General features: G+C 52.5%; 2 protein-coding genes across 2 annotated transcripts; both read right to left on the bottom strand.

Moving 5' to 3' along the window:
• Window positions 1-7193: 7193 nt before the first annotated feature.
• LOC147991824 (uncharacterized) lies at window positions 7194-8240 on the bottom strand. The gene has a single exon (XM_087539267.1). The coding sequence runs from the start codon at window positions 8009-8011 to the stop codon at window positions 7304-7306; it is 708 nt and encodes a 235-aa protein (XP_087395393.1). The 5' UTR covers window positions 8012-8240; the 3' UTR covers window positions 7194-7303.
• A 12865-nt stretch (window positions 8241-21105) lies between these two features.
• On the bottom strand, window positions 21106-24085 carry LOC147991823 (coatomer subunit zeta-1). The gene is made up of 6 exons (XM_087526438.1): window positions 23878-24085; window positions 23447-23606; window positions 22153-22300; window positions 21971-22048; window positions 21473-21557; window positions 21106-21367 (listed from the first exon to the last, which is right to left on the bottom strand). The coding sequence occupies exons 1-6, from the start codon at window positions 23878-23880 to the stop codon at window positions 21308-21310; spliced, it is 534 nt and encodes a 177-aa protein (XP_087382564.1). The 5' UTR covers window positions 23881-24085; the 3' UTR covers window positions 21106-21307.
• Between the last annotated feature and the right edge of the window lie 1360 nt (window positions 24086-25445).

Raw genomic sequence — 25445 nt, 5'->3', positions numbered from 1 at the left:
CCGAGATTCGATCGTCGGTATCTCAATACCTAGTTCAATCTCGTTACCGGTAAGTCTCTTTACTTGTTCCGTAACACATCATCCTGCAACTAACTCATTATTAGTTGCAATGCTTGCAAGGCTTATAGTGATGTGCAACACTGAGTGGGCCCAGAGATACCTCTCCGACAATCGGAGTGACAAATCCTAATCTCGAAATACGCCAACCCAACAAGTACCTTCAGAGACACCTGTAGAGCACCTTTATAATCACCCAGTTACGTTGTGACGTTTGGTAGCACACAAAGTGTTCCTCCGGTAAATGGAAGTTGCATAATCTCATAGTCATAGGAACATGTATAAGTCATGAAGAAAGCAATAGCAACAAACTAAACAATCAAGTGCTATGCTAACGGAATGGGTCAAGTCAATCACATCATTCTCTAATGATGTGACCCCATTAATCAAATGACAACTCATGTCAATGGCTAGGAAACTTAACCATCTTTGATTCAACGAGCTAGTCAAGTAGAGGCATACTAGTGACATACTGTTTGTCTATGTATTCACACATGTATTATGTTTCCGGTTAGTACAATTCTAGCATGAATAATAAACATCTATCATGATATAAGGAAATAAATAATAACTTTATTATTGCCTCTAGGGCATATTTCCTTCATGAATAACATGCCCATCAATATTATCAGACAAGAGATCTTTAACAATAGCAATATTAGGTTCTACTTTAACTTGCTCAGGAGGTGTATAAGTTCTAATATTGCTTTTACGAACAACAGTTGAAGTTTTAGCATGATCCTTTATTCTAACAGGGAAAGGTGGTTTCTCAATATAAGAAGTAGGAACAATAGGATCATTATAAGTGACAGTATTTTCTTCAACTTTAATAGGTGCAGCTACTTTTACTTCTATGGGAGGATGATACTTAAACCACTTCTCCTTAGGGAGATCAACATAAGTAGCAAAAAATTCACAGAAAGAAGCTACTATCTCAGAGTCGAGTCCATATTTAGTGCTAAACTTACGGAAAATATCGGTGTCCATAAAAGATTTAACACAATCAAACTTAGGTGTCATACCTGACTCCTTACCTTCGTCGAGGTCCCAATCTTTAGAGTTGCGTTTAATTCAATCCAATAAATTCCATCTGAATTCAGTAGTCTTCATCATAAAAGAGCCAGCACAAGAAGTATCGAGCATGGTGTGATTGTTATCAGAAAGCCGAGCATATAGATTTTGAATAATCATTTCTCTTGAGAGCTCATGATTGGGGCATGAATATAACATTGATTTAAGCCTCCCCCAAGCTTGAGCGATGCTTTCTCCTTTGCGAGGCCAGAAATTATATATATAATTGCAATCACGATGAACAAGATGCATAGGGTAATACTTTTGATGAAATTCCAGCTTCAATCTTTTATAGTCCCATGATCTCATATCATCACATAGCCTATACCATATCAATGCGGCTCCCTTCAAAGATAAAGGGAAGACCTTCTTCTTAGCAACATCATCAGGTATACCTGCAAGCTTAAATAATCCACAAACTTCATCCACATATATTAAGTGCTCATCAGGATGCTTTGTTCCATCTCCTGTAAAAGGGTTAGCTAGCAGTTTTTCCATCATACCCGAAGGAAATTCAAAAGGAGTTTCATTTTCAATAGGTTCAGTAGGTTGAGGAGCAACTCTTTGCTCTACTGGAAGGGGTGAAGATACCCCAAACAAGCCCCTGAGAGAATTACTTTCCATAGTGACAAGTGACAATAAATTTCAGCACATTATATAAATTTTTCCTTACCAAATTCCACCTACCAAAGGCGCTACACTCCCCGGAAACGGCGCCAGAAAAGAGTCTTGATGACCCACAAGTATAGGGGATCTATCGTAGTACTTTTGATAAGTAAGAGTGTCGAACCCAACGAGGAGCAGAAGGAAATGATAAGCGGTTTTCAGCAAGGTATTCTCTGCAAGTACTGAAATAAGTGGTAACAGGTAGTTTTGTGATAAGATAGATTGTAACGAGCAACAAGTAACAAAAGTAAATAAAGTGCAGCAAGGTGGCCCAATCCTTTTGTAGCAAAGGACAAGCTGGAACAAACTCTTATAATAGGAAAAGCGCTCCCGAGGACACATGGGAATATCGTCAAGCTAGTTTTGATCACGTTCATATGATTCGCGTTCGATACTTTGATAATTTGATATGTGGGTGGACCGGTGCTTGGGTGTTGTTCTTACTTGAACAAGCATCCCACTTATGATTAACCTCTATTGCAAGCATCCGCAACTACAACAAAAGTATTAAGGTAAACCTAACCATAGCATGAAACATGTGGATCCAAATCAGCCCCTTACGAAGCAACGCATAAACTAGGGTTTAAGCTTCTGTCACTCTAGCAACCCATCATCTACTTATTAATTCCCAATGCCTTCCTCTAGGCCCAAATAATGGTGAAGTGTTATGTAGTCGACGTTCACATAACACCACTAGAGGCTAGACAACATACATCTTATCAAAATATCAAACGAATACCAAATTCACATGACTACTCATAGCAAGACTTCTCCCTTGTCCTCAGGAACGAACGTAATTACTCACAAAGCATATCCATGTTCATAATCAGAGGGGTAATAATATGCATATAGGATCTGAACATATGATCTTCCACCAATTAAACCAACTAGCATCAACTACAAGGAGTAATCAACACTACTAGCAACCTACTAGCACCAATCCCGGACTTTGAGACAAGAATTGGATGCAAGAGATGAACTAGGGTTTGGAGATGAGATGGTGCTGGTGAAGATGTTGATGGAGATTGCCCTCTCCCGATGAGAGGAGCATTGGTGATGATTTCCCCCTCCCGGAGGGAAGTATCCCCGGCAGAACAGCTCTGCTGGAGCTCTAGATTGGATCCGCCAAGATTCCACCTCGTGGCGGCGGAGTCTCGTCCCGAAAGTTCCTTCTTATTTTTTTCTCATCGAAAGACCTCATATAGGAGAAGATGGACGTCAGAGAGCCACCAGGGGGCCCACGAGGTAGGGTCGCACCCTAGGGGGGCGCGCCCCCACCCTCGTGAGCAGGGTGTGGGCCCCCTGGTCTTCATCTTTGGCGAGGATTTTTCTTTATTTATTTTAAGATGTTCCGTGGAGTTTCAGGACTTTTGGAGTTGCGCAGAATAGGTCTCTAATATTTTCTCCTTTTCCAGCCCAAAATTCCAGCTGCCGGCATTCTCCCTCCTTATGTGAACCTTGTAAAATAAGAGAGAATAGCCATAAGTATTGTGACATAAAGTGAAATAACAGCCCATAATGCAATAAATATCGATATAAAAGCATGATGCAAAATGGACGTATCAAGAGGTAGCAGCCGCTGCAGGCGCCTGCTTATAAAAGAAGAGAGATAGATGTCATCAAGTGAGTCTTCCTGCGAACATAAAATTGATCCTCTGTCCGGTCCTTTCTTGCACCGAACAGTGTATCAGGGGCTACTATCTATACTATGACACTCTTCGAAACCTCATAAAACATACCTCAAAGCCTTTTATAAGGCTGACGCAGGCTTCATTCAGTCCACTCTTAGCAGATTGAATCTCCTTAATCACTGCACCGATCAGGGCACGGTGCTCATCGACGATGCAGGCGCTCTTCAGCGCCGCCAACAAAACATCCGGCACCTCTGGTTGGACAGAGATTGCCGGTGGAACAGGCACGCCCCCTCCAGCCGAGGGAGGCCGCCTGCTTGATTCTGGAGCCGTATTGATATCCGGAATTGCGTCCGGCTGGGAGCCAAATTCAAGATGGCTCCCGCCGTCGACTCCCATGGGAATCTTCTCCCCCATGTCTCCGGCCCCTGAAGTTTGACCTCTAGGCGCCGCTTTCACGATCTCTCCCCCCCCCCATCCTTGGTCGGGGTCCTTCTGGGACGAAGCCTCGGTGTTATTCACATATTTGGGGGAAGGGGCCTTCGGGGGCATCCCGCTCTCCATAGCATCCGAGCTCAGCAAATCCCCGGATGAGGATCGTTCGGTGCGGGACCTCGCCAGACTACAAAAAATATAGCTCAGGTTAAAATATTATGCCATGATGAGTCTGGACGCATAAACGTGTTTGGATTTTATACTCACGAGTTCACCAGGGGTTGGGCCCTGGGATCCCACACCGGGCTGCTATCGGCGGCGGTAGTGGACTGTTCCGGAAGAGGAGCTTTTCCCCTTTTAGGTGACTCGGACTCCAAGTGTATGGAGGCCGCCCTCTTCTTTCTTCCCCCCGCTGGGGATTCGTCTTCCTACTCCTCGTCCTCTTCGAAGGCAGAACGAACGTTGGAGCCTTCGGATATTGTGTCTGAAGTGCCGCGGCGACGAAGGCCGCCCCGGGTCTTTTTGGCCTCCTTCTCGGCCTTCTTCTTTGGCGCCTTGTACGGCGCCGGGACCAGCATCTTCGTCAGAAGTGGGCCGGGCGGTTCTTCAGGCAACGGGGCTGGACAGTGTATCCGCCCCGCCTTCTTCGTCCAGCCCTAGGGGAGTCGAGGAAAACACATTAAGCATTTCCCTTGGGTTATGCGGATAAAACGCATAAAAACTTACCGAGCTTGCAGGGCGGGACAGTTGGTACCCGCGGTCCTCGGCCGAGTCCGGCCATGATTTGCCGGACTTGAAAAGCACCTTCCAGATGTCTTTGTGCGAGGAGCCAAAGAGCTCTCGTTGGGTCTGGTGCTTGGCCGGATCGAATTCCCATAGATTGCAAGTCCGGTGCTGACAAGGCAGGATCCGGCGAACTAACATCACCTGGACTACATTGACAAGTTCGACGTTCTTGTCTTCCATATCTTTAACGCGCATCTGGAGCACAGGCAGTTCGTCGGACGAAGACCAGTTCAAGCCCTTCTTGGGCCAGGACGTAAGCCGTAGAGGGGCTCCGGATTAGAACTCTGGAGCAGCGGCCCATTCCGTGCCGCGCGGCTCAGTGATGTAAAACCACTGTTGTTGCCACTCTTTGACGGAATCATTAAAAGTACCTGTTGGCCATGTGACGTTGGGCATCTTGCTCACCATAGCGCCCCTCCACTCGGCGTTCTCGCTTCTCACCACCTTAGGCTTCACATTAAGGATCTTCAGCCATAAGCCGAAGTGTGGCGAGATGCGGAGAAAAGCCTCGCACACGACGATGAATGTCGAGATGTTGAGGAAGGAATTTGGGGATAGATCATGAAAATTGATCCCGTAATAATACATGATGCCGCGAATGAACGGGTGGAGGGGAAACCCTAGCCCGCGGGAGGAATACAACCCTCTCTTGGGGTTCCGGAGTAGGAACGATCTGCCCCGCCATCGGGAGACGGTGGCCGATTTTTTTGGCCCGATACCCGGCCTCCCGAAGCTTTTTGATATGCTTCTCCTGGACGGTAGAGGCCATCCACTTGCCTCCTGCTCCGGATCCGGACATTTTTGGAAGGCCTTTGTGGGCGGAGAAGACGAACGCTCGGGTGCTTGAGCTCGGGCAAAGGGGAATGGATCGGGAAGAAGAAAACGTGGGTGCGAAAGGGAGTCCTTATCCCCTTATAAAGGCAGCAGGGATTCTGCGCCTCCCCACTTGCCTGGTAAATTCGCTTATTCCCCAAGCGCCGTGATTGATGGCGCGGTTGGGTTACCCACACCCGTATTGATGAGAATCCCGTGATAAGGGGACACGATCTCTGTTTCGACAAGACGTGCCAAGAAAACCGCCTCGCAATATGTGTAGTAGCTGGTTGAGAAAAACGGTTCGAATAATGACCAGGCCATGGCGTGATGTCACTCTATGAAATTTGTCAGCAGATTAGATTTGTGGGATATTATACTCTCTACGGTGGTATGTGGAATTTGTTTTGCAGAGCCGGACACTATCCTTGTGTTCGAAATCTTCTATGGAGTATTCAGAAGAAGAACCCGCCTTGCAATGCCGAAGACAATCTGCGCGCCGGACTCATCGTCATTGAAGCTTGGTTCAGGGGCTACTGAGGGAGTCCTGGATTAGGGGGTCCTCGGACGGCCGGACTATATCCTTTGGCCGGACTGTTGGACTATGAAGATACAAGATTGAAGACTTCGTCCCGTGTCCGGGTGGGACTATCCTTTGCGTGGAAGGCAAGCTTGGCAATTCGGATATGTAGATCTCCTCCCTTGTAACCGACTCTGTGTAATCCTAGTCCTCTCCGGTGTCTATATAAACCGGAGAGTTTAGTCCGTAGGACAACAACAATCATAATCATAGGGTAACTTCTAGGGTTTAGCCTCTACGATCTCGTGATAGATCAACTCTTGTAATACTCATATCATCAAGATCAATCAAGCAGGAAGTAGGATATTACCTTCATCAAGAGGGCCCGAACTTGGGTAAACATTGTGTCCCCCGCCTCCTATTACCATCCGCTTTAGACGTACAGTTCGGGACCCACTAACCGAAATCCGCCGGTTTTGACACCGACACCCTTCATCTCATAATATAAGATCGTTTTGCAAGTTATTGCAAGACGATCTTATATTATGAGACAAAGGGGACATTTGCCATCTTTAACGGTTTTCTTGAAAAAAAGATGCTCTTTTGCTATGAATTTCCAGATTCTACTACGTGGAGAAGTTCACGTCGTCATGTGTCCCAGAGCTTCGATCAGCCATGGAATCAACTGTTCGCCTTCATTACAGGCCTACTATGTGTAGGGATTCACACAATCACGATGCTGCCAATAGGACAACGAATGTTCCGCGTATGGGGCTTGTCATTCTTTACAAAGAAGTAGTTCGGGAGAAACATGGTAATTAGCTGCGGATGTTACATTATTGTTCTTTTTACGAAAAGCAACCACCGTACATAGTCAATATCGAAACACCAAAACATTTTATATTTTGGAACGGAGGAAATATTATTTATTTATCTTCATTCTTGCGAAGAAGTCATCTGGGACAAACACGGTAGTTAGCGGCAGCCGTTACATGTTGGAACGGAGAATGGACGGAGGAGATCGCTTGATGCTCGTTGTCGGCACCGGATCCGCCTCGCGCTCCTCGGACGACGTGCTCTTTCGACCCACTCACGTACGCGTGCATGATTAAAAGCAGCGTACATGTCCGGATTCTATGACGAGAGACTGACTAGATTCTAGACGTACCCAAACGGCAATAGCCATGGAACATGATCGAAAAGCACGTAACAACTACGTAAAGCACCTTGTTTATTTATCACCACATAGCCTTTCTTCCACGATGAATGGTAATAAGATCGATCCAGACAGACACGAACTCAGAATCGTCAGCCAGCCCGGCAGCTACACGAGGAGGTTGAGCAGAGGAGGGTCTGACGACGCGGCGGAACAGTCTCCTCGGTCGTCACCGCCGCGATGATCCTCCAGCGGCGGCGGGCAGTTCAAGTCCAGCGCCTCCTCCTCCTGCTGGCGGTGCTCATCCTGCACGCGCGCCGCCTTTGCCCCGGCCTGCTCGTGCCAGCGCATGCTCCCGCCTGGCGCCTCCTCCTCCTCCACCCGCGCCTGTGCGTCGGCCTGCTTGTGCCCGGCCAGCGCCACCTCCTCCTCCAGAGGCGGCTGTGCGTCGGCCTCCTTGTGCCGGCGCATGTGCACTGCGCCCAGCGCCTCCTCCACGTGCGGCTGTGGCTCAACCTGCTTGTGGCGGCGCATGTGGCCGCCGAGCGCCTGGCCCATGGAGAACTCGAGCCCGCAGACGGCGCACTCGTGGTGCGGCCGAGGCTTGCGAGTAACCGGCCGCTGCTGGCGCGCCTGCAGCCGGGTGTGGCCCGTCCGGTGGCCGCCCAGCGCCTGGAACGTCGGGAACCGCCGGCTGCACGTCCGGCACACGAACGCGCCCCCGTCGCCGTCGCCGCCACCCCCGGCCGGCCGCCTGCGAGAGCCGGTCGCCGCCCGATCGTCTGCACCAGGCGTCGCAGGCGGCGTGAGCTGCTGCGCGTCGGCGTGCGCGCCCTCGGCCCCGGCGGCGGCCACGTCCCACCGCGGCAGCTTCATGGTGTCCCGCGGGAAGGGCTCCTCCCGGGCGATCTTTTTAACGTCGACGCTGGCTTCTCCTCTCCCTCTCTCTCGGTGGGTACGTGCGTGCGTGCGTGCCCGGCCCGCACAACCAGCACACACGCGCTGCCTTCCGATTAGCTAGGAGCAGCACGTACTACTGTGCTAAGTAGCGGACGAAAAGCGATCCGGGCGGGGGAAGTCGGCTGGGGAGATATGCGTCCGATTCCGACCGGACGACTGGGCGCCGCGCATGTAGGGGGTGGGATCTTTCGTGGCGGGCGGGGGCGATCGGCGTCGTCGGTTCGATCCTGGGGGTGGTGGAGGCTGTGGCCCGGGCGAGCGAGCGATCGACAAGGGGTCGCTGTCGCGCCACAGCGCGCCTGCTCGCGTGTCGAACGGCCCTTCGTCGCCGCAGGCCCGCGCACGTATGTAGGCGGGTGGTTTGGTGACGACGCCAGATATTAGCAAGCGTGTGCTGGGAGTGACTTTTCTTCGTTGCTTTCCCATGGGTTCCTTCACTTCGTTGAGACAGAGGAGCTAGCGCCGACCTAAACAGACGCGTGTTTTATTTGCTTTTTGTCCATTTGGTCGGCTACTGGCTCGTTGTCCGTCTGTGTTGAATTGATGCACCCGATTGGCCGACCCAATTCTCATCCGTGCGAAAAACAATTTGAACTTAAAAAAAGGCCCGCGGGAAAGTGTTGCCCATGCCATCTTGGTATTGTGTGAAGGGGTCGGCAGTGTCTCCATGCCCTTGAGCAAAGGTGTCGGTCGTGCCCTCGTGACCGGCCATGAAGGGGCCTCGGCCGTCTTGGCTTTGGGTCTCGTCAAGATCGAGGGTCGCGTCACCCACACCGCCTTCGAAGATGATATACTCTATGATGAAATAGTTGGCCGTCTCGTCGTCTGTGGCCGCATTTGTGTCGAACAGGTTGTGGGCGTCGGGATGCATGCTGTCGGGGATCTCCCGCGGTCATTTCCTCTGGCCCCCGGTGGACAATCCACCGGGCGCAGGTTGGCGTTGAGGTCGATGGCCATGGCAGTGTGTCGGTGTACTAGAGTAGGGGTACCCTAGTACCCCGAACTTGTGCACGGGCAGTCGCAGCATCCCGCGGCAAGGCTTGCCGAGTGGCCGCCAAGACCCTCCGCGGCTACTTTGAAGACCATTCAAGAACAAAGTACTCAAACCAAGGCCCCGGCAAGAGGAGCTTGCCGGGAAGACCAACCAAGGCCCCGGCAAGAGAAGCTGGCCGGGAAGAAGACAAGACCCCGGCAAGAGGAGCTTGCCGGGAAGGCCACTCAAGGCATCTCAAGGAACTTGCCGCGACGCGCCACGCGTTCCGGCAAGGCCCGGTGAGCGACAAGCTCCCGAACACGACAAGACAACGACCGCGGCAAGGAGCTTGCCGCGGAAAACCCCCACTTCGTGCCCGCGCTCCAGCACACCTGCCAACGTGTCGCTCTAGGACCCTCCCGAGCGCACGTGGCAGGAGGCCGTGCAGCTAGGGGTGCGAGGTGGCAAGCAGGCGCTGACAAAGATAACCATCGTGGCAAACGGTGGCGTCCCTAAGCGGTCCCTTTCGGTACAGTTTAGGCGACACAGACGGGCAATTAATGCCCTTGTCCCCTGCCGCCAGGGTTAGGTATGATAACACTGTAACAGGTAGTTGTACCAACCACCACTCTTCCATTTTTGCCTTTTACCTCCGTTGCCACCTGTGGGTAACCCCTTGAGCATATAAAAGGAGGCCCGTGTGCAACGTAGAAGGGGGGGAGCCAGTTCGAACACTCACGCTCGGTCTTGCTAGCTGCTGGAGTGTACTGTAGCACTCCGCGCTCCCGAGCTAGAAATCAATACAAAACCACAAAGCAGGAGTAGGGTTTTACGCATCCGTGCGGCCCGAACCTGGATAAATCGCTCGCGTGCTCCGCCTCGATCTGCTCTTTGCGCGACCTCCGCCCCTGCCGAACCGAAAGGGACCCGGTCCGCCGGTCCCATAGGTGCCCGTGGATCAGCACCCCGGCATCTCCGGCGCGCCAGGTAGGGGGCGTCGAAGTTGTGTGAACCAGATCCGGCGTTCTCGCGAGCTAGATCTTCATCATCCTCATCAACATGCCGCCGAAGAAGAAAGTTTCGGAGGCAGCTGCTCCGTCCGCGCCGAGCCAGCCACCGCCGGAGCAAACGGTTGGTGGGGCAGGCGCTGGTGGAAGGACACGCGTCGACGAGGGAACTCACGGTGCCGCCAGGTCCCAGGACAAGGCTGCGCTGCCCATCGGCGGCGTAGCCGGCTCCCACAATGACCGGGCGCACTCCAAGACCTCGGCATCCGTGCATGCACCGCGCCCATCTCAGGAGGCACGGGACCGGCAGCGTCATGGTACTCACGGTACCATGCGTTCGCTAGATCAAGATCGAGCTGGTGGATCTCGGAGCGCTCAGGGCCACCATGCACGTCAACCTGCTGGCGCGAGCGAGACACGGTCGCCTGGACGAGATACTGCTCCTTCTAACGTAGTTAGAAGTCCGAGCATATCCCGCTCCTCGCACCGTTCGCCACCGCCACCCGCCACCACCGCAGAAGCTTTGGCGCGAGCTCAGCTGCTCCTAGACTACCCTCCAGCGGCGGACAAGATCGACGACTGGAGGGCCACTATCCAGAGTCTCATCGGCTTCGCCAACGGCGACACTCCACGGCAGCCGAGCGCGTCTCAGCCGCGGCAAGCCAGCCAGGCACGAGCCAGGGACGACAAGACTGGTGGGGGTGCAACTACTGTGCACTCTCCACCCCGAAGGCCAAGATCGACGACTCGCCGGGTCCACCTCGACAGCGACTCCACCGCGTCGTCAGATCCGCGAGCTCGTCGCGATCAGCGCCAAGTTCTTCAAGAGCGACAACAAGAAGACGCTTGTACTCGCATCGAGCGCCAGAGAGAAGCGCGGCGTCAATCAGACCAGCGCGCTGGGCCCTCTGTTGACATGCATGCGCCAGGGGAACCAGGCGACTTACCGTACGCGGTAGGTTGCCCTGCGTTCACTCGTGAGCTGCGGCAAGTCCAGTGGCCCAGTACGAAGAATTTCAAACCAGATGTACCAGAGAAGTACGACGGCAAGTCGCATCCGTCGGAGTTCCTCAGCATCTACACCATCGCGGTGCAGGCTGCTGGGGGGCGGGACGATAAGATCCTTGCCAACTACTTCATGTTGGTGCTCAAGCCCAACGTCAGGTCCTGGCTCATGCACTTGCCGGACAACTCCATATCCTCCTGGGCTGATCTTTGCCATCAGTTTGTCGGCGCCTTCACAGACGGCCACAAACCTCATGGCCAAGAGAGCGATCTTCATCTACTCGTCCAGAAGGAAGGAGAGCCCCTGCGCAAGTATATCCAGAGGTTCAGCCGTGTACAGCACAACATCCCAAATATCCACCCTGCCGCGGTAATCAGCGCGTTCCATCAGAACGTGCGTAACCGTAGGATGCGGGAGGAGATGGCGATGTGCAAGATTCGGGACGTCAGCGAGCTATATGCCCTGGCCGACAAGTGTGCACGCGCTGAGGAAGGGAGGAAATTCCCCGGAGAAGGCACTGGAGCAGGGGGATCTGACAGCGAAGATGCCGCCCCGGCAAAGAAAAACCGGCGGCGCAACAACAGGAAGAAGCAGAACAAAGAGGTGCTGGTCGTTGAGCAGTCCGGCAGCGACGGTGGCGCCAAGCGAGCCAAGGTCAGCAGCTCCGGCAAGGAGGTTGCCGCATGCACCAACTGCCAGGCTGTGGCGGCCGCCGACAAGCAGGACGGCTCCGACAACCAAGGGCCATGACCTCCGGAGCTGCAAGAAAGTCGAGCAGCTTGTCCAGCAGCAAAAAGCTGAGTACGAGCGGCGCGACAAGGAGAGGGCCCAACGGGGTGCTGAAGAATCCGGCAAGAAGCACGCCGGACGGGAAGGGCGCCACAGCAAGGCCAAGCAGCGGCAAGGAGACAGGCCTCCCTGCGGCCGCGACGACGATGAGATGACGACGACGAAGACATGGATGATGTTGAGACCAGCGAACAGAAGTTTTAGAAAGCCACAGAGGTCTTGTGCGTTGACGGCGGTGCTTCTCTGCACACTTCACACCGCCAACTCAAGCAATGGGCGCGGGAAGTCAATGCAGCGGAACCACCTGTCGAATCGCGCAAGCTTCTGAAATGGTCCAGCACGCCTATCATCTTTGACATTGAGGACCACTCTGATCGCACAACTGCGGTCGGGTGCCTGCCGATGTTGGTTTCACCAACTATCCGCAACCTCAAGGTCACTAAGATGTTAGTTGACGGCGGGGCCGGCTTGAACCTGATCTCCTCCGCTGTACTCCAGAAACTCCAAATCCCTGACAGCGAGCTCGAAGAGACCGGCACATTTCAAGGAATCAACCCGGGAAGGAGCAAGCCGAAGGGGAAGGTCACGCTGCCGGTAACATTCGGCAGCGAGCTAAACTTCAGGACTGAGAAGGTCACATTCGACGTTGCCGATATCCCATTGCCCTACAATGGGATACTTGGCTGTCCAGCACTCGCCAAGTTCATGGCAGCCTCTCACTACGCATATAACATGCTGAAGATGCCAGGCCCGATAAGCGTCATTTCTGTCCCTGGCGACAAGAAGGATGCTCTTATCTGTGCCGACAAGATCTACCGGGAAGCAGCAGCCACGGCAGATCGCAATCCACTTGCTGCTGAAGCTCCCGGGGGAAAGAAGACCAAGTCCGGCAAGAGTTCTGATGCCCACTCCGACAAGCGCACCTCTTCGGAGTGCTGCGCTGCCGTTGAGGACGCACCATCGAGCTCCACCGGCAAGTGCAAGAAGACGATGGCAGCTCCGCCAGAGACGAAGAAGGTGTCCGCCAAGGAGGACGGCACTGGTGGTACCTTCACCATCAGTGCCACGCTCGACCCCAAATAGGAAAGCGCGCTCGTTACTTTCCTGCGGGCGAATGCCGACGTGTTTGCGTGGCAGCCGTCTGACATCCTCGGTGTTCCCAGGAAAGTGATTGAGCACCACCTTGCCGTTTGTCCTCATGCGCGGCCCGTCAAGCAGAAAGTCAGGAAGCAGGCAGTGGAGCGCCAAGAGTTCATTGCAGAAGAGATCAAGAAACTGGAAGCAGCAGGCCTTGTCAGAGGAGTGCTCCATCCCACGTGGTTGGCCAATCCTGTAGTCGTGCGCAAGGCAAACGGGAAATGGAGACTTTGCATCGATTTTACCGATGTTAACAAAGCTTGTCCCAAAGACCCATTTCCTTTGCCGCGCATTGACCAGATTGTTGACTCCACAGCTGGATGTGATTTGCTTTCATTTCTTGACGCATTCTCAGGATATCATCAGATCTTCATGGCAGAAGAGGATGAGAAGAAGACCGCATTTATTACTCCATGTGGCACGTACTGTTTCGTACGGATGCCTTTCGGATTAAAAAATGCTGGTTCGACATTTGCAAGAGTAGTCCATGTTGCTCTTGAGTCACAAATACACAGAAATGTGGAAGCCTACATGGATGATATAGTGGTCAAAAGCAAGGACAGAGCAACCCTGATTCAAGATTTAGACGAGACCTTTGCAAATCTACGCAAGATCAGCCTCAAGTTCAACCCAGAGAAGTGTGTGTTTGGAGTTCCTTCCGGCAAGCTTCTCGGATTCTTCGTGTCTCAGCGGGGAATTGAAGCCAATCCGGACAAGATCAAGGCCATTGAGCAGATTGAAGCACCAGAGCGCGTCAAGGATGTACAGAAACTTGCCGGTTGCGTGGCTGCTCTCAGCAGGTTTATCTCTCGGTCTGCTGAGCGCGCCCTGCCGTTTTCAAATTATTGAAAAAGGCAGGTCCAATGAAATGGACTCCGGAAGCGGAGGCTGCGCTGCAAGACCTGAAGAGATACCTGTCCTCCCCTCTAATACTTGTCGCACCTAAGCCACAAGAGAAGCTGCTGCTGTACATAGCGGCAACCAATCAAGTGGTTAGTGCTGCGTTAGTAGCAGAGAGGGAGGCAGATGATGAGCCAGCAACCGCGGCAAGCGCATCCAGCGACAAGCAGGGGGCTTCCCCGGCAAACTCTGGTCCAGACAAAGGTGGATCTGCGCAGATGCACGAGGAGACACAGAAGAAAATGGTGCAGCGCCCAGTTTACTTTGTCAGTTCCCTCCTGCAGGGGGCTAGGTCAAGGTACTCTGGTGTGCAGAAATTGCTTTTCGGCCTTCTCATGGCCTCGAGAAAGCTGCGCCATTACTTCCAAGCACATGAGATCACAGTTATCACTCGCTTTCCGCTGAAGAGGATACTGCAGAATCCAGAAGCGACAGGCAGGATTGTTGAGTGGGCACTGGAACTATCAAGCTTTGGCCTCAAGTTTGAAAGCACTTCAACTATCCAGAGCAGAGCATTGGCAGAATTTATAGCAGAATGAATGCCAACACCAGATGAAGAAATTCTAGAAACAAGCATCCCCGACAAGGAAGCAAGCAGAGAGTGGCTGATGTACTTTGATGGTGCCTTTTCGCTGCAAGGCGCCGGCGCTGGTGTGCTGCTTATCGCACCCACCGGAGAGCACCTCAAGTACGTAGTCCAGATGCACTTTCCCAAGGAGCAAGCAACGAACAATACTGCAGAGTATGAGGGATTGCTTGCCGGTCTCAGGATCGTGGCAGACCTTGGGATCAAGAAGCTCATTGTCAGGGGTGACTCACAGCTTGTCGTCCGCCAAGTAAACAAGAATTATCAGAGTCCGTTGATGGAAGCTTACGTTGACGAAGTGAGAAAGCTAGAAGAGCACTTTGACGGCCTACAAATGGAGCATGTTCCAAGAGCTCACAACGCCGTTGCTGATGGCCTGTCAAAGTGCGCCGCACTTAAGTTACCTGTGGAACCAGGGATCTTTGTGCTCAAGCTGACTCAGCCGTCCGTAACGCCATCAACTGGACAGAGCAAGAAGAGGAAGTTGGTCTCTGATGACTATTTGCCGGCAGAGCTTCCCGAAGCCGCCGCCAAGAAGGTCCCCAAGATCAACGCCAAGAGTGCTGAGGAGCAGTCTGCTCCGGCAAGCCCTAGGGTTTGTTCCGTTGAAGCAGAAGCTCCCGATAAGTTTTGCTCCGGCAAGCTTGTCGGGGAACGTCAAGCTCCGGCAGAGGTGCAGCTCCTCGCCGTAGAAGCGGATGTTCCCGCAGCAGCTGAGAACAACACCAAGAACGCTGAGGAGCAAGATGCTCCGGCAAGCCCTAGGGTTTGTTCCGTTGAAGCAGAAGCTCCCAACAAGTTTTGCTCCGGCAAGCTTGTCGGGGAACGTCAAGCTCCGGCAGAGCCACAGGTTCTTGCCGTAGAAGCGGATGTTCCCGCAGCGGCAGATTTGCCTTTAGTCCTTGTTGTGGAGCCACGAGCTCCAACATGGGCGCAGCAGATTGTCCGTTTCCTTCAGACAGGAGAACTTCCCGAAGAGCAAGAAGAAGCGGAAAGAGTAGCCCGGCAGTCAAGTATGTACCAGTTTGTCAACAAGACACTGTACAGAAGAAGACTCAACGGTGTGAAATTGAAGTGTATTCACCGGGAAGACGGACAAAAACTGTTGGCAGAGATACACGGAGGCATATGTGGACACCACATTGGCGCAAGAGCACTTGTCGGCAAAGCATTCTGGCAAGGTTTCTTCTGGCCAACAGCCCTCCAGGATGCAACTGCACAAGTAACCAAGTGTGAAGCGTTCCAGTTCCATTCCAAGCAGATACACCAGCCAGCTCAAGCTCTCCAGACGATCCCTTTATCCTGGCCATTTTCGGTCTGGGGGCTCGACATCCTCGACCCCTTTCCCCGAGCTGTCGGGGGCTTTGAGTACTTGTACGTCGCAATCGACAAGTTCACAAAGTGGCCGGAAGTGGAACCAGTGAGGAAGGTGACCGCGCAGTCAGCCGTCAAGTTCTTCAGGTCGATTGTTTGCCGCTTCGGGATCCCTAACAGGATAATCACCGACAATGGTACACAATTCACGAGCCGCACCTTCATGCAATACGTCCAAGATCTTGGCGCCAAGATCTGCTTCGCTTCTGTTGCTCACCCGAGAAGCAACGGCCAAGCGGAGAGGGCAAATGCTGAAGTGCTGCGCGGGCTCAAGACCAGAACTTTCGACAGGCTGTACAAGTGCGGAAGAAACTGGATCGAGGAGCTGCCGGTGGTTCTTTGGTCGATCAGGACGACGCCAAATCGAGCCACTGGACAGACACCTTTCGCTCTAGTCTATGGAGCAGAGGCAGTTACCCCCACGGAACTCGTATACGGGTCACCTCGAGTGCTCGCTTATGATGAGCTCGAGCAAGAGCAGCTGCGGCAAGATGACGCGCTGCTCCTTGAGGAAGACCGTCTCCAGGCTGCTGTGCGAGCTGCTCGCTACCAGCAAGCTCTGCGCCGCTACCATAGCCGCAGAGTCAATGCCAGGAGTCTCGAGGAAGGCGACCTTGTTCTTCGGCGCGTTCAGTCCGCCAAGAATTCCAACAAGTTGATGCCGAAGTGGGAAGGCCCTTACCGGGTGAAGCGAGTCACAAGGCCTGGCGTTGTCCGCCTTGAGACCGAAGATGGCGTACCAGTGAGCAACTCCTGGAACATCGAGCATCTTCGTAAGTTTTACCCGTAAGGCGCGGTTGTCGGACCCTGTCCGGCAACCACCCTTTTGTACAAGTCTTGCCGCTGTTGCATGTAATCCTTTGTACAAAGCCAGGCGCAGACCCTGAGCACCAGTAAATGAAGCGCTGACACCCCGGGGTTATAGCATGCATGCTAGGTCGAGTCTCGTCCTTGGTTAGGGTTGATAGTGCCTAACAGCGGCTAACCCCTAGCTTAGAGGTCGAGTGTCCGTCCCTTTGCTTCTCTTTCGTTCGCAGGGCTCGCATATCCTGGCCAGGCCGCTTGAGGACGAAAAGGAGAAGAAGGGCGCGCCGGCACCTGGGCCCCGGCAAGCCAGTATTGCTGGGGGCTGTGAGTGCCAAGATTCATCCACGGCAAGCCAGAGTTGCCGGGGGCTGCGACATCAGATAAGTCTTTCGTCCCTCATCATGCATCCTCTTATGGACTGGGGAATGCGAAACCGCGTTTCTTCCCGAAAACTGCCGTGCTCCCTCAACTCTAGGCCCTAGGGCTCGTTCCCGGGGCCAAGTTTGGTCGTAGTCACGGCAGCAAAGGGATGAAACGAGGAGGCCGCACCCACTTCGTTCCCGCCTCCGTCAAGGGCGTGAGAAAGGTCGAGCGACGTGGGAAGGCGGCAGGGCCTGTTGCCGGGAGATGAAATGTCTGTCCGAGGGATATCAAGGATTTGCTCCTTGACGTGGGTTCAACCCGCGAGACAAATAACCCGGCAAGCATCCCCTTTTCATTAAAAAACATCCCACTCAGGTACAGTCCATAGAGGATGAAAAACATGAAAGGGAGGATTACAAGTTTTAGATGCAGCTAAGGCCCGAAGGCTTACAAATTAAAAAGGTAAGATGCCCGTAATCCCTTTCCTGTCCCTCTCGTCAGGAGGTAGGTCAAGGAGGCGAAAAGGGCAAAAGGGGCGCCTAGGCGAGCTACGGGTGCCAGAAGACACCAAGAGAACATCCCGGGGGCCGTCCGAAGGCTGGACGGTGATGGCGGCGCCGGAAGCGGGGCTCGAAGACGGGGCGGCAGGACGTCAGCACGCTGTCAAGGGCACCATGCCCTCGTACTCCGACCTGACGGCCTTGTCGCCAGCCCTCTTCCCCTTCTGCAGCCTCCCTACGCCAGCCGCCCAAGGAGACGACCCCGGGGAGTTCAAGGAGCCGGCGACACGGATGATGGGGTCGTCGGTGCCGCACGGAGCGGCGCCCGACACCTAGTTGGACCCGCCATCCCGCCGCTCGCTACCTTCATCGTCGCTGTCGCTCTCCTCCTCGTCACTCTCGCTCGAGGGGGAGCCTTCACTATCGGAGGAGCTGTCCACGCAGCACTTCGCCCGAGTGCCGAAGCACCCGAAGGCCTTGACGGAGAGGAGATCGCCCTCCATCAACTTAAAATGGAGGGTAAACCCCTCCATCAGGCTGTGGATACGGGCGAACGTCTTCCACCCTCGATCAAGATACATCACATTAGGGGCTGGGAATACAACGCGGACTCGCGTGCCGCTGATCCCACAGCCCCTCATGTGCAGTCTCAGTGTCTCGGGCGGGTCCGACTCCATTGCACTTGCAAACGGAGCTGGAAGCCGGAGGCGACGACGAGGCGCCCGGCGCAGCCTGACGAAGAACTCGCAAGGGTCGTCCCCTATATGGACCGCCGTGGGGGGAGGAGCCGCCGGCGGAGGCGAAGCTAGCGCGCCGCCCCGTCCGCCTCTTCCCCGAGCGCCTCGACCTCGTCCTCGACCTCGTCCACGACCTCGCCCCCTCCCTCTTCCCCTTATGGCTGGCTCTGCCACCACGGGCGCGGGAGAAGGAGGGGTGCGCTGTCTGGCGGCGACCCTCGCCGCCACCGATGAAGGGCCAGGGTTCCCTTTCTCCATGGCGAATGAGAGAAAGGGGAGCAGAAGCTGAAGAAAGGAGGAGATGAGAGAGTGCGGGCTTCTGAGCTCCCCTCCCGCTCTTTATAAAGGAGCGAGGTGGGGGCTCGGCCGCCCCGCTCAGCGAATCAAGCCACGGGAAGAGCAGGGAGTCGGGGCCGACTCGCTGCCTTTGCTCGCGACGGCCCAGTTTCCCACTTCCACCATCCGCGACCCCAAGCGCATGGGAGCCGCGTGGCGGGGATGCAGGACCGAGGCGACGAATGAGGCGGCCTCACCCCACCCCGTGATCGCGGGGAATGGACGCCTCGAAAACCGCACACCGGCCCCGTCCAGTAAATGCACCACGCCCCCACGCCTACCTCCGTTTAGGGAGGAGGGCGTGAACCGTCCCCTTCATCATGGCCTGACGCATGCTCGCGGGGCTTAGCCCCGCGCACGCCGCCCGCGTCACCCACGACGCCGCGTTTGACGCGTGCCGTTCTGGGCGTGCGCGGTGGAAGCGGAGAGATATGCGGCGTGACCTAGGCCGCGCGTGCCCGTGCACTGTTTTGGGCCTGGCCCAATAGCGCTCGGCACCGTGTCTGGCCCAGGCCCGGGGGCTCCTGTCGGTGTACTAGAGTAGGGGTACCCTAGTACCCCGAACTTGTGCACGGGCAGTCGCAGCATCCCGCGGCAAGGCTTGCCAAGTGGCCGCCAAGACCCTCTGCGGCTACTTTGAAAACCATTCAAGAACAAAGTACTCAAACCAAGGCCCCGGCAAGAGGAGCTTGCCGGGAAGACCAACCAAGGCCCCGGCAAGAGAAGCTGGCCGGGAAGAAGACAAGACCCCGGCAAGAGGAGCTTGCCGGGAAGGCCACTCAAGGCATCTCAAGGAACTTGCCGCGACGCGCCACGCGTCCCGGCAAGGCCCGGTGAGCGAAAAGCTCCCGAACACGACAAGACAACGACCGCGGCAAGGAGCTTGCCGCGGGAAACCCCCTCTTCGTGTCCGCGCTCCAGCACACCTGCCAACGTGTCGCTCTAGGACCCTCCCGAGCGCACGTGGCAGGAGGCCGTGCAGCTAGGGGTGCGAGGTGGCAAGCAGGCGCTGACAAAGATAACCATCGTGGCAAACGGTGGCGTCCCTAAGCGGTCCCTTTCGGTACTGTTTAGGCGACACAGACGGGCAATTAATGCCCTTGTCCCCTGCCGCCAGGGTTAGGTATGATAACACTGTAACAGGTAGTTGTACCAACCACCACTCTTCCATTTTTGCCTTTTACCTTCGTTGCCACCTGTGGGTAACCCCTTGAGCATATAAAAGAAGGCCCGTGTGCAACGTAGAAGGGGGGAGCCAGTTCGAACACTCACGCTCGGTCTTGCTAGCTGCTGGAGTGTACTGTAGCACTCCGCGCTCCCGAGCTAGAAATCAATACAAAACCACAAAACAGGAGTAGGGTTTTACGCATCCGTGCGGCCCGAACCTGGGTAAATCGCTCGCGTGCTCCGCCTCGATCTGCTCTTTGCGCGACCTCCGCCCCCGCCGAACCGAAAGGGACCCGGTCCGCCGGTCCCATAGGTGCCCGTGGATCAGCACCCGGCACAGTGCGCGTGGCCGGCGCAACCACGCTTACCTCCGGCGAACAGTCTCCCGGGAAAGGTGGAGAAATGGGAGGCCTGCGGGTGGGGATGGAAGCCGGGTGCCTACGGCGTGGCCAACGTGCATGGAGACTCTGGTAGTGGCAGATGAACAACTGGCGAGCCCGTGATGGCCTGGGATTACCCCTAGGTAGAGTGGGGCCTCCCTAGTGACCGCAGCGACGAGGGCATTGTTCTGTGCAATGGCGGTCTAGTTGTGCGGCGGCGGCCGTGGCTGCCTCTCTGTTGGCCTGCACCTGCCGATGTTTATCCGTTTGGGTCATCGTATTGGGTTTTACTTTTATGTCTGTTTCGACTCAAATGAACACGCGCGGACAATTTAGATTGGCGCATTGGAGTTGCTCTTAGTCGATGGTTAACGAACATACTAAAGCGTGACTGTCGCCTGAGGGTGTCGGACGGTGGTCGTTGGTGGCCAAGTCATGCTTGCTTGCTCGCTCGTGGAGAAGTGATGATAGGACCATGATGTTTGTGTGCTACCTCGGAAGTATGTGTGGTTATCTGTCATGTGTCAGGTCGGCCGACTGTGCCTCCGATGTTACCATGGAATATCATGTCCCATGACAGCTTGTGTGGACGTTTGTGGCGGTTTTAAACTGGATTTGCGCAATTAACCGGCTAATTCTCTTCGTACAATCAAAATACATTGATTGGGGCAACTGCCTCCGAGTTCAAAAAACAAGCGGAACAACCGAAGGCAAAGTAGTTACATCAATCGAGGGTCATCTTCATATGCTGCCTGGTCACAACCGTCTACCTTCAGGCTGGCGAACAATACACAAAGATGTAAGTAGCACAGAAACCTTCATAGCTGCAAGGTGAATTTTGGCAAACTCTGGTATTGTTTCTTTGAAGCGAGAAGGTGGCCTGTTAACCTCTGTATGTAAGCATTGTACTGACACGACGAGTAACAGTAAAACAACGAGGAGATGAAGTGAACCAGCCAAAATCGAGACGGTCACATTTCACAATCTTTGTCCACACAAATTTCGAGCACTCGTAAAACTGAACAATCATATAACGTCAACGAAAACGCGTAATTTTACACCCACAGATTCGGACATTTCTCTTTTGACAATGAAATGAACACATTGGTCCAATCTCCAATGCCATCTTCGTCCACAAGAACAGGACACGTCACATAAGCAGAGATTTGGCAAAGTGCTCTCTTGCCGTTGTTAGGGCCTGAACTATAGTCTGCACACAGAAAACATTAACTTAGTTCAGTTAAAGCAACCCTTTCTACTAGGAGATAGCAACCAGTTTCATAAGTAGAAAATGATTATGTTGTCTGCAACCTACCTGCTCGGCGATTGATGTGGCACCCTCTGCTCCATGAGCTAGTACCTTTTCAGCTATCACACTTCCTTCTGTTTCTAGGACAATCCTGGGAAGCCATTCAAGAAAATAAGGTAAAACTTAAGCAAAGGAATAAGGAAATCTTGGAAGAGTAGTCATATATGGAAGCCTAAAACATGTAAATCAATGGTATTTAATACATAAATAACATTTCAAAATGAGAAGTTTATTACTATTCCAGATCTTGGAAGGCATCTTTTTATTTATCAAATTTTGCCATTTGTGACCAAGGGCCATAGTTGAGTAATAAATAGCTTTGATTTATTATTAACTAATGGCATGTGCCTTTTCTTTTGTGCAGGTACCGATAAAATTCCTTATTCATGCCACCATTCCCAAAGACCGGTGTTATCATGAGCAGGCAGTTGAGCAAGGTCAAGTATTATAAAGAAGATGAAGAAATATAATTGAACAATAAAAAGTAGTAAGATTAGGACTTACCCTCCATCAACAATTTCATCAAGGCATAATAGGATTAGATCCAGATTTTCAAGAGCTGTTCTTTTGTCGACATTATTTCTGAAACCAATGAGATGGGAAACAAATCCGTATGCAATCAGATGTTAACGTAACAATATTATGTTATAAAATAAATAGGTAGAAAATCTGACTATATTGAGCACCTGAGAATAATGTCAATAGCATCAGCGAATCCCTGAAGAACTGATGCTAAAATAAGTTCATTGTCCTCGTCTCCTCCAGTAACAAAAAAATGCAGGTCTTGGATAAACTTATACACAACAATTTGACCATCAAACATTACAATCTCAGCTGTAAATGGGGAAAGCAATAAATGGAACTTAATAGCTTGAATTACATGAGTAGTCTTCGAGTAAGAAACACATACAGATCAACAGAAAGTTTCAGACGGACACGTCTCCTGTTTAAGTAGAAAAATCAACTCAAGTAAAGTGCAATACTATCCGAAATCATCTTCCAATTGGTGAGTATGGTGGAAGTGCGAAGTGGCAACTTCAGCCAAAGATAACAAAATTTAAATTACTTTCCACAAGCCCTAATGAAGGATACTGGTTTCCATATAAGTATATAATAATATGAGAATGAACTTATGCGCTTTTTTGTTAGACAAACTTATTTTGTGGCCTTACGGAAATGTTTGCATGTTGCCTAATTTGCATCACAAACCCATGCCAAAATTTGGCGCCTATCATGTTAAGCACAAAATTTTCCGCCGAAAAAGAATTGCTAGCAGAACGAATGCTTGACATGTTTGTTTACGAACTTCCAGTGTTTTGGTAAAGGAAAAACTGGCCGCAATCAAAATTCATCTAGCGTGCAAGCGAGTGCAACCATAGAGGCACAAGGTTTGCTAACACACCCACCTAGTTCGAGAATCACTGCAACATCAATTACGGTCAGATGGTTAATACGTAATAAAGTTCGATTTGATGCATACTATTTTAAGGATATATGGCTTAGCAGGATGCTTCATTAGGTGTTAATTTGAGAGAGAGAAAAAGGATGAGTGCAAAACCTTATCAAAGAGAAGCATGAGAACGGAAGAGAAAGACATATAGATAATCATATATTGTTGTTCATATACAAACAAATTAACATAGTTTTCCATCCGAATACTCATAATTCACGAGGTAGTGATTAGCACCAAAGGAAGAACGATGGGAGATATGGTTAATTCAATTTTGAACCAAACTGTCAGTACAGAAGAAACCATAAGTTAATTATAAAGAGCCACCCTCTTTTAGGAGCATACGGAAAGTAGACAATTCGGTTAACAACAAATCAATGCGAGATATCAAACGCATGAATTTGCGGTTTCAGAAAGACAGCAAGCATTATGGACCAAAACATTGGAGTACTACAACCAGCACCGATCATCAGACATACAAAATCACCTTTCCTGTTGTTAAAAATAGAGTAAGGCAGAGTGCGGGTTACCCTCTGCTCCAGAACTTGCTTTCTGGGTCTTGACGAAGACCGACTTCTCGAAGGCCAGCTTCGCCGAGAGCACGGGCCAATCATCCGTGTAGTACTTGACGGCGACGCGCTTCCCCTCGGAGTCCAGCAACAGAATGTTCTTCACCGACGGGCAGGTCTCCTGCGCGAACACAGAACCAAGGATCAAACGAACAGCAACAGCAGATCCCGATTTGCGCCCGCGTGAAAACACTGCCTCCCAGCCCAGACTGAGAAGAAACACACGAGGGAGGATGAGCTGCGCCTCATCGGTAACCGAATCGTCGTCAAAGCTATCATACGATGCCGCCCATGGCGGGAGCCGGCCGCGGCGGATCGGGGCAAGCCGGGAAATCGACTGTACGGCGGGCGCAGAGCAAAGGAAGAGCGTAGGGGGTGGCAGTGCTGCTTACCATTGGGGGAAGCCGGACGGGTTCGCTGGGAGCGCGGGGGAGCGGGACGGCGGACGAGATCTCCGGCGGTTGCGCAGCGCGGACCGACGACGGAAACGGGACCCGGGGGGACAACGCAACGCACGGCACGAGTGAGGTGAACGAAACGAAGCACGAGTAGACTACACGCTCCTCGCTGGGCTTTTTACGGCTTCGGCCCGAAGCGTTGGCGTGCTTAGGGCCGGGCCGTAGTCAAATTTGAGAAACATTTTGATGATGTTTTGCGGAAAAAACAATTAAGAATAAAGCTATGGGGGGGGGGGGGGGGGGGAGTTATTGAGCACCGCTTAAGAAGAATGACAAGCCTGATCAAAATTCAGTTTGGTTTCATGTTTGGAAGGTCGACCATGAAAGTTATTTTTTTGATAAGACAACTTACGGAGAGATACAGGGAGCAAAAGAAGAACTTGCATATGGTGTTCATTGACTTGAAGAAAGCCTATAATAAGATACTGCGAAATGTTATGTGGTGGGCCTTGAGGAAACACAAAGTCCCAGCAAAATACATTACCCTCATTAAGAATATGTACGATAATGCTGTGACAAGTGTTCGAACAAGTGATATCGACACTGATTTTTTTTTAAAAAAGAGGTCAACCCCGGCCTCTGCATCAAAGCGATGCATACGGCCATCTTATTAATAAGTAAATAGTACCAACAAAGTCTCCAAATCTCAAATCATAAGATACAAAATGCTCGCACCGAGTGTAACGCCCTCGATGCGGCTATAGCTCCCACGTGTCGAGGCACGACTTAGAGACATAACCGCATTGAAAGCAATGTCACAAGTCAGGCAATCATTACAACATCCCATGTAATATATAATAAAAGGGAGAGGAACATAGTTGGCTTACACTCACCACGTCACATCAAAGTACATAAATAACATCCATCATACAAACACTCATGGCCCGACTACAGCGCCAAAATAGAAGAACACCCAACATGCGACAAGGCCCTGAATCGAACCCCAACTAGGCACCACTACTGATTATCAGGAAAAGACACGTAGTAACGCTGAGAGTCCTCGTCGAACTCCCACTTGAGCTCGTACTCGTCACCTGGAGCGGAATCACCTGGACCTGCATCTGGAGTTATAGTATCTGTGAGCCACAGGGACTCAGCAATCTCGCACCCTCGCGATCAAGACTATTTAAGCTTATAGGAATGGATAAGGCAAATATATGTGGAGCTGCAGCAAGCGACTAGCATGTATGGTGGCTAACTTATCCGCAAAAGAGAGCGAGAAGAGGAGGCAAAGCACGAGCGAGAATCTAGAGGAACAACCTGCGCAAGCATAACTCCAACACCGTGTCCACTTCCCGGACTCCGCCGAGAAGAGGCCATCACGGTAACACACACAGTTGATACATTTTCATTAATTAAGGTTCAAGTTATCTACAACCGGACATTAACAAATTCCCATCTGCCCATAACCGCGGGCACGGCTTTCGAAAGTTCAATCCCTGCAGGGGAGTCCCAACTTAGCCCATGACAAGCTCTCACGGTCAACGAAGGAATAGACCTCC

The sequence above is a fragment of the Triticum urartu genome, chromosome 1A (genome assembly GCF_056163025.1).
Source record: "Triticum urartu cultivar PI428250 chromosome 1A, HENAU_Tu73, whole genome shotgun sequence".
Taxonomy (NCBI): domain Eukaryota; kingdom Viridiplantae; phylum Streptophyta; class Magnoliopsida; order Poales; family Poaceae; genus Triticum; species Triticum urartu.
Note: the sequence above shows the minus strand (reverse complement) of the source record. Positions and strands in the feature narration are given on the sequence as shown.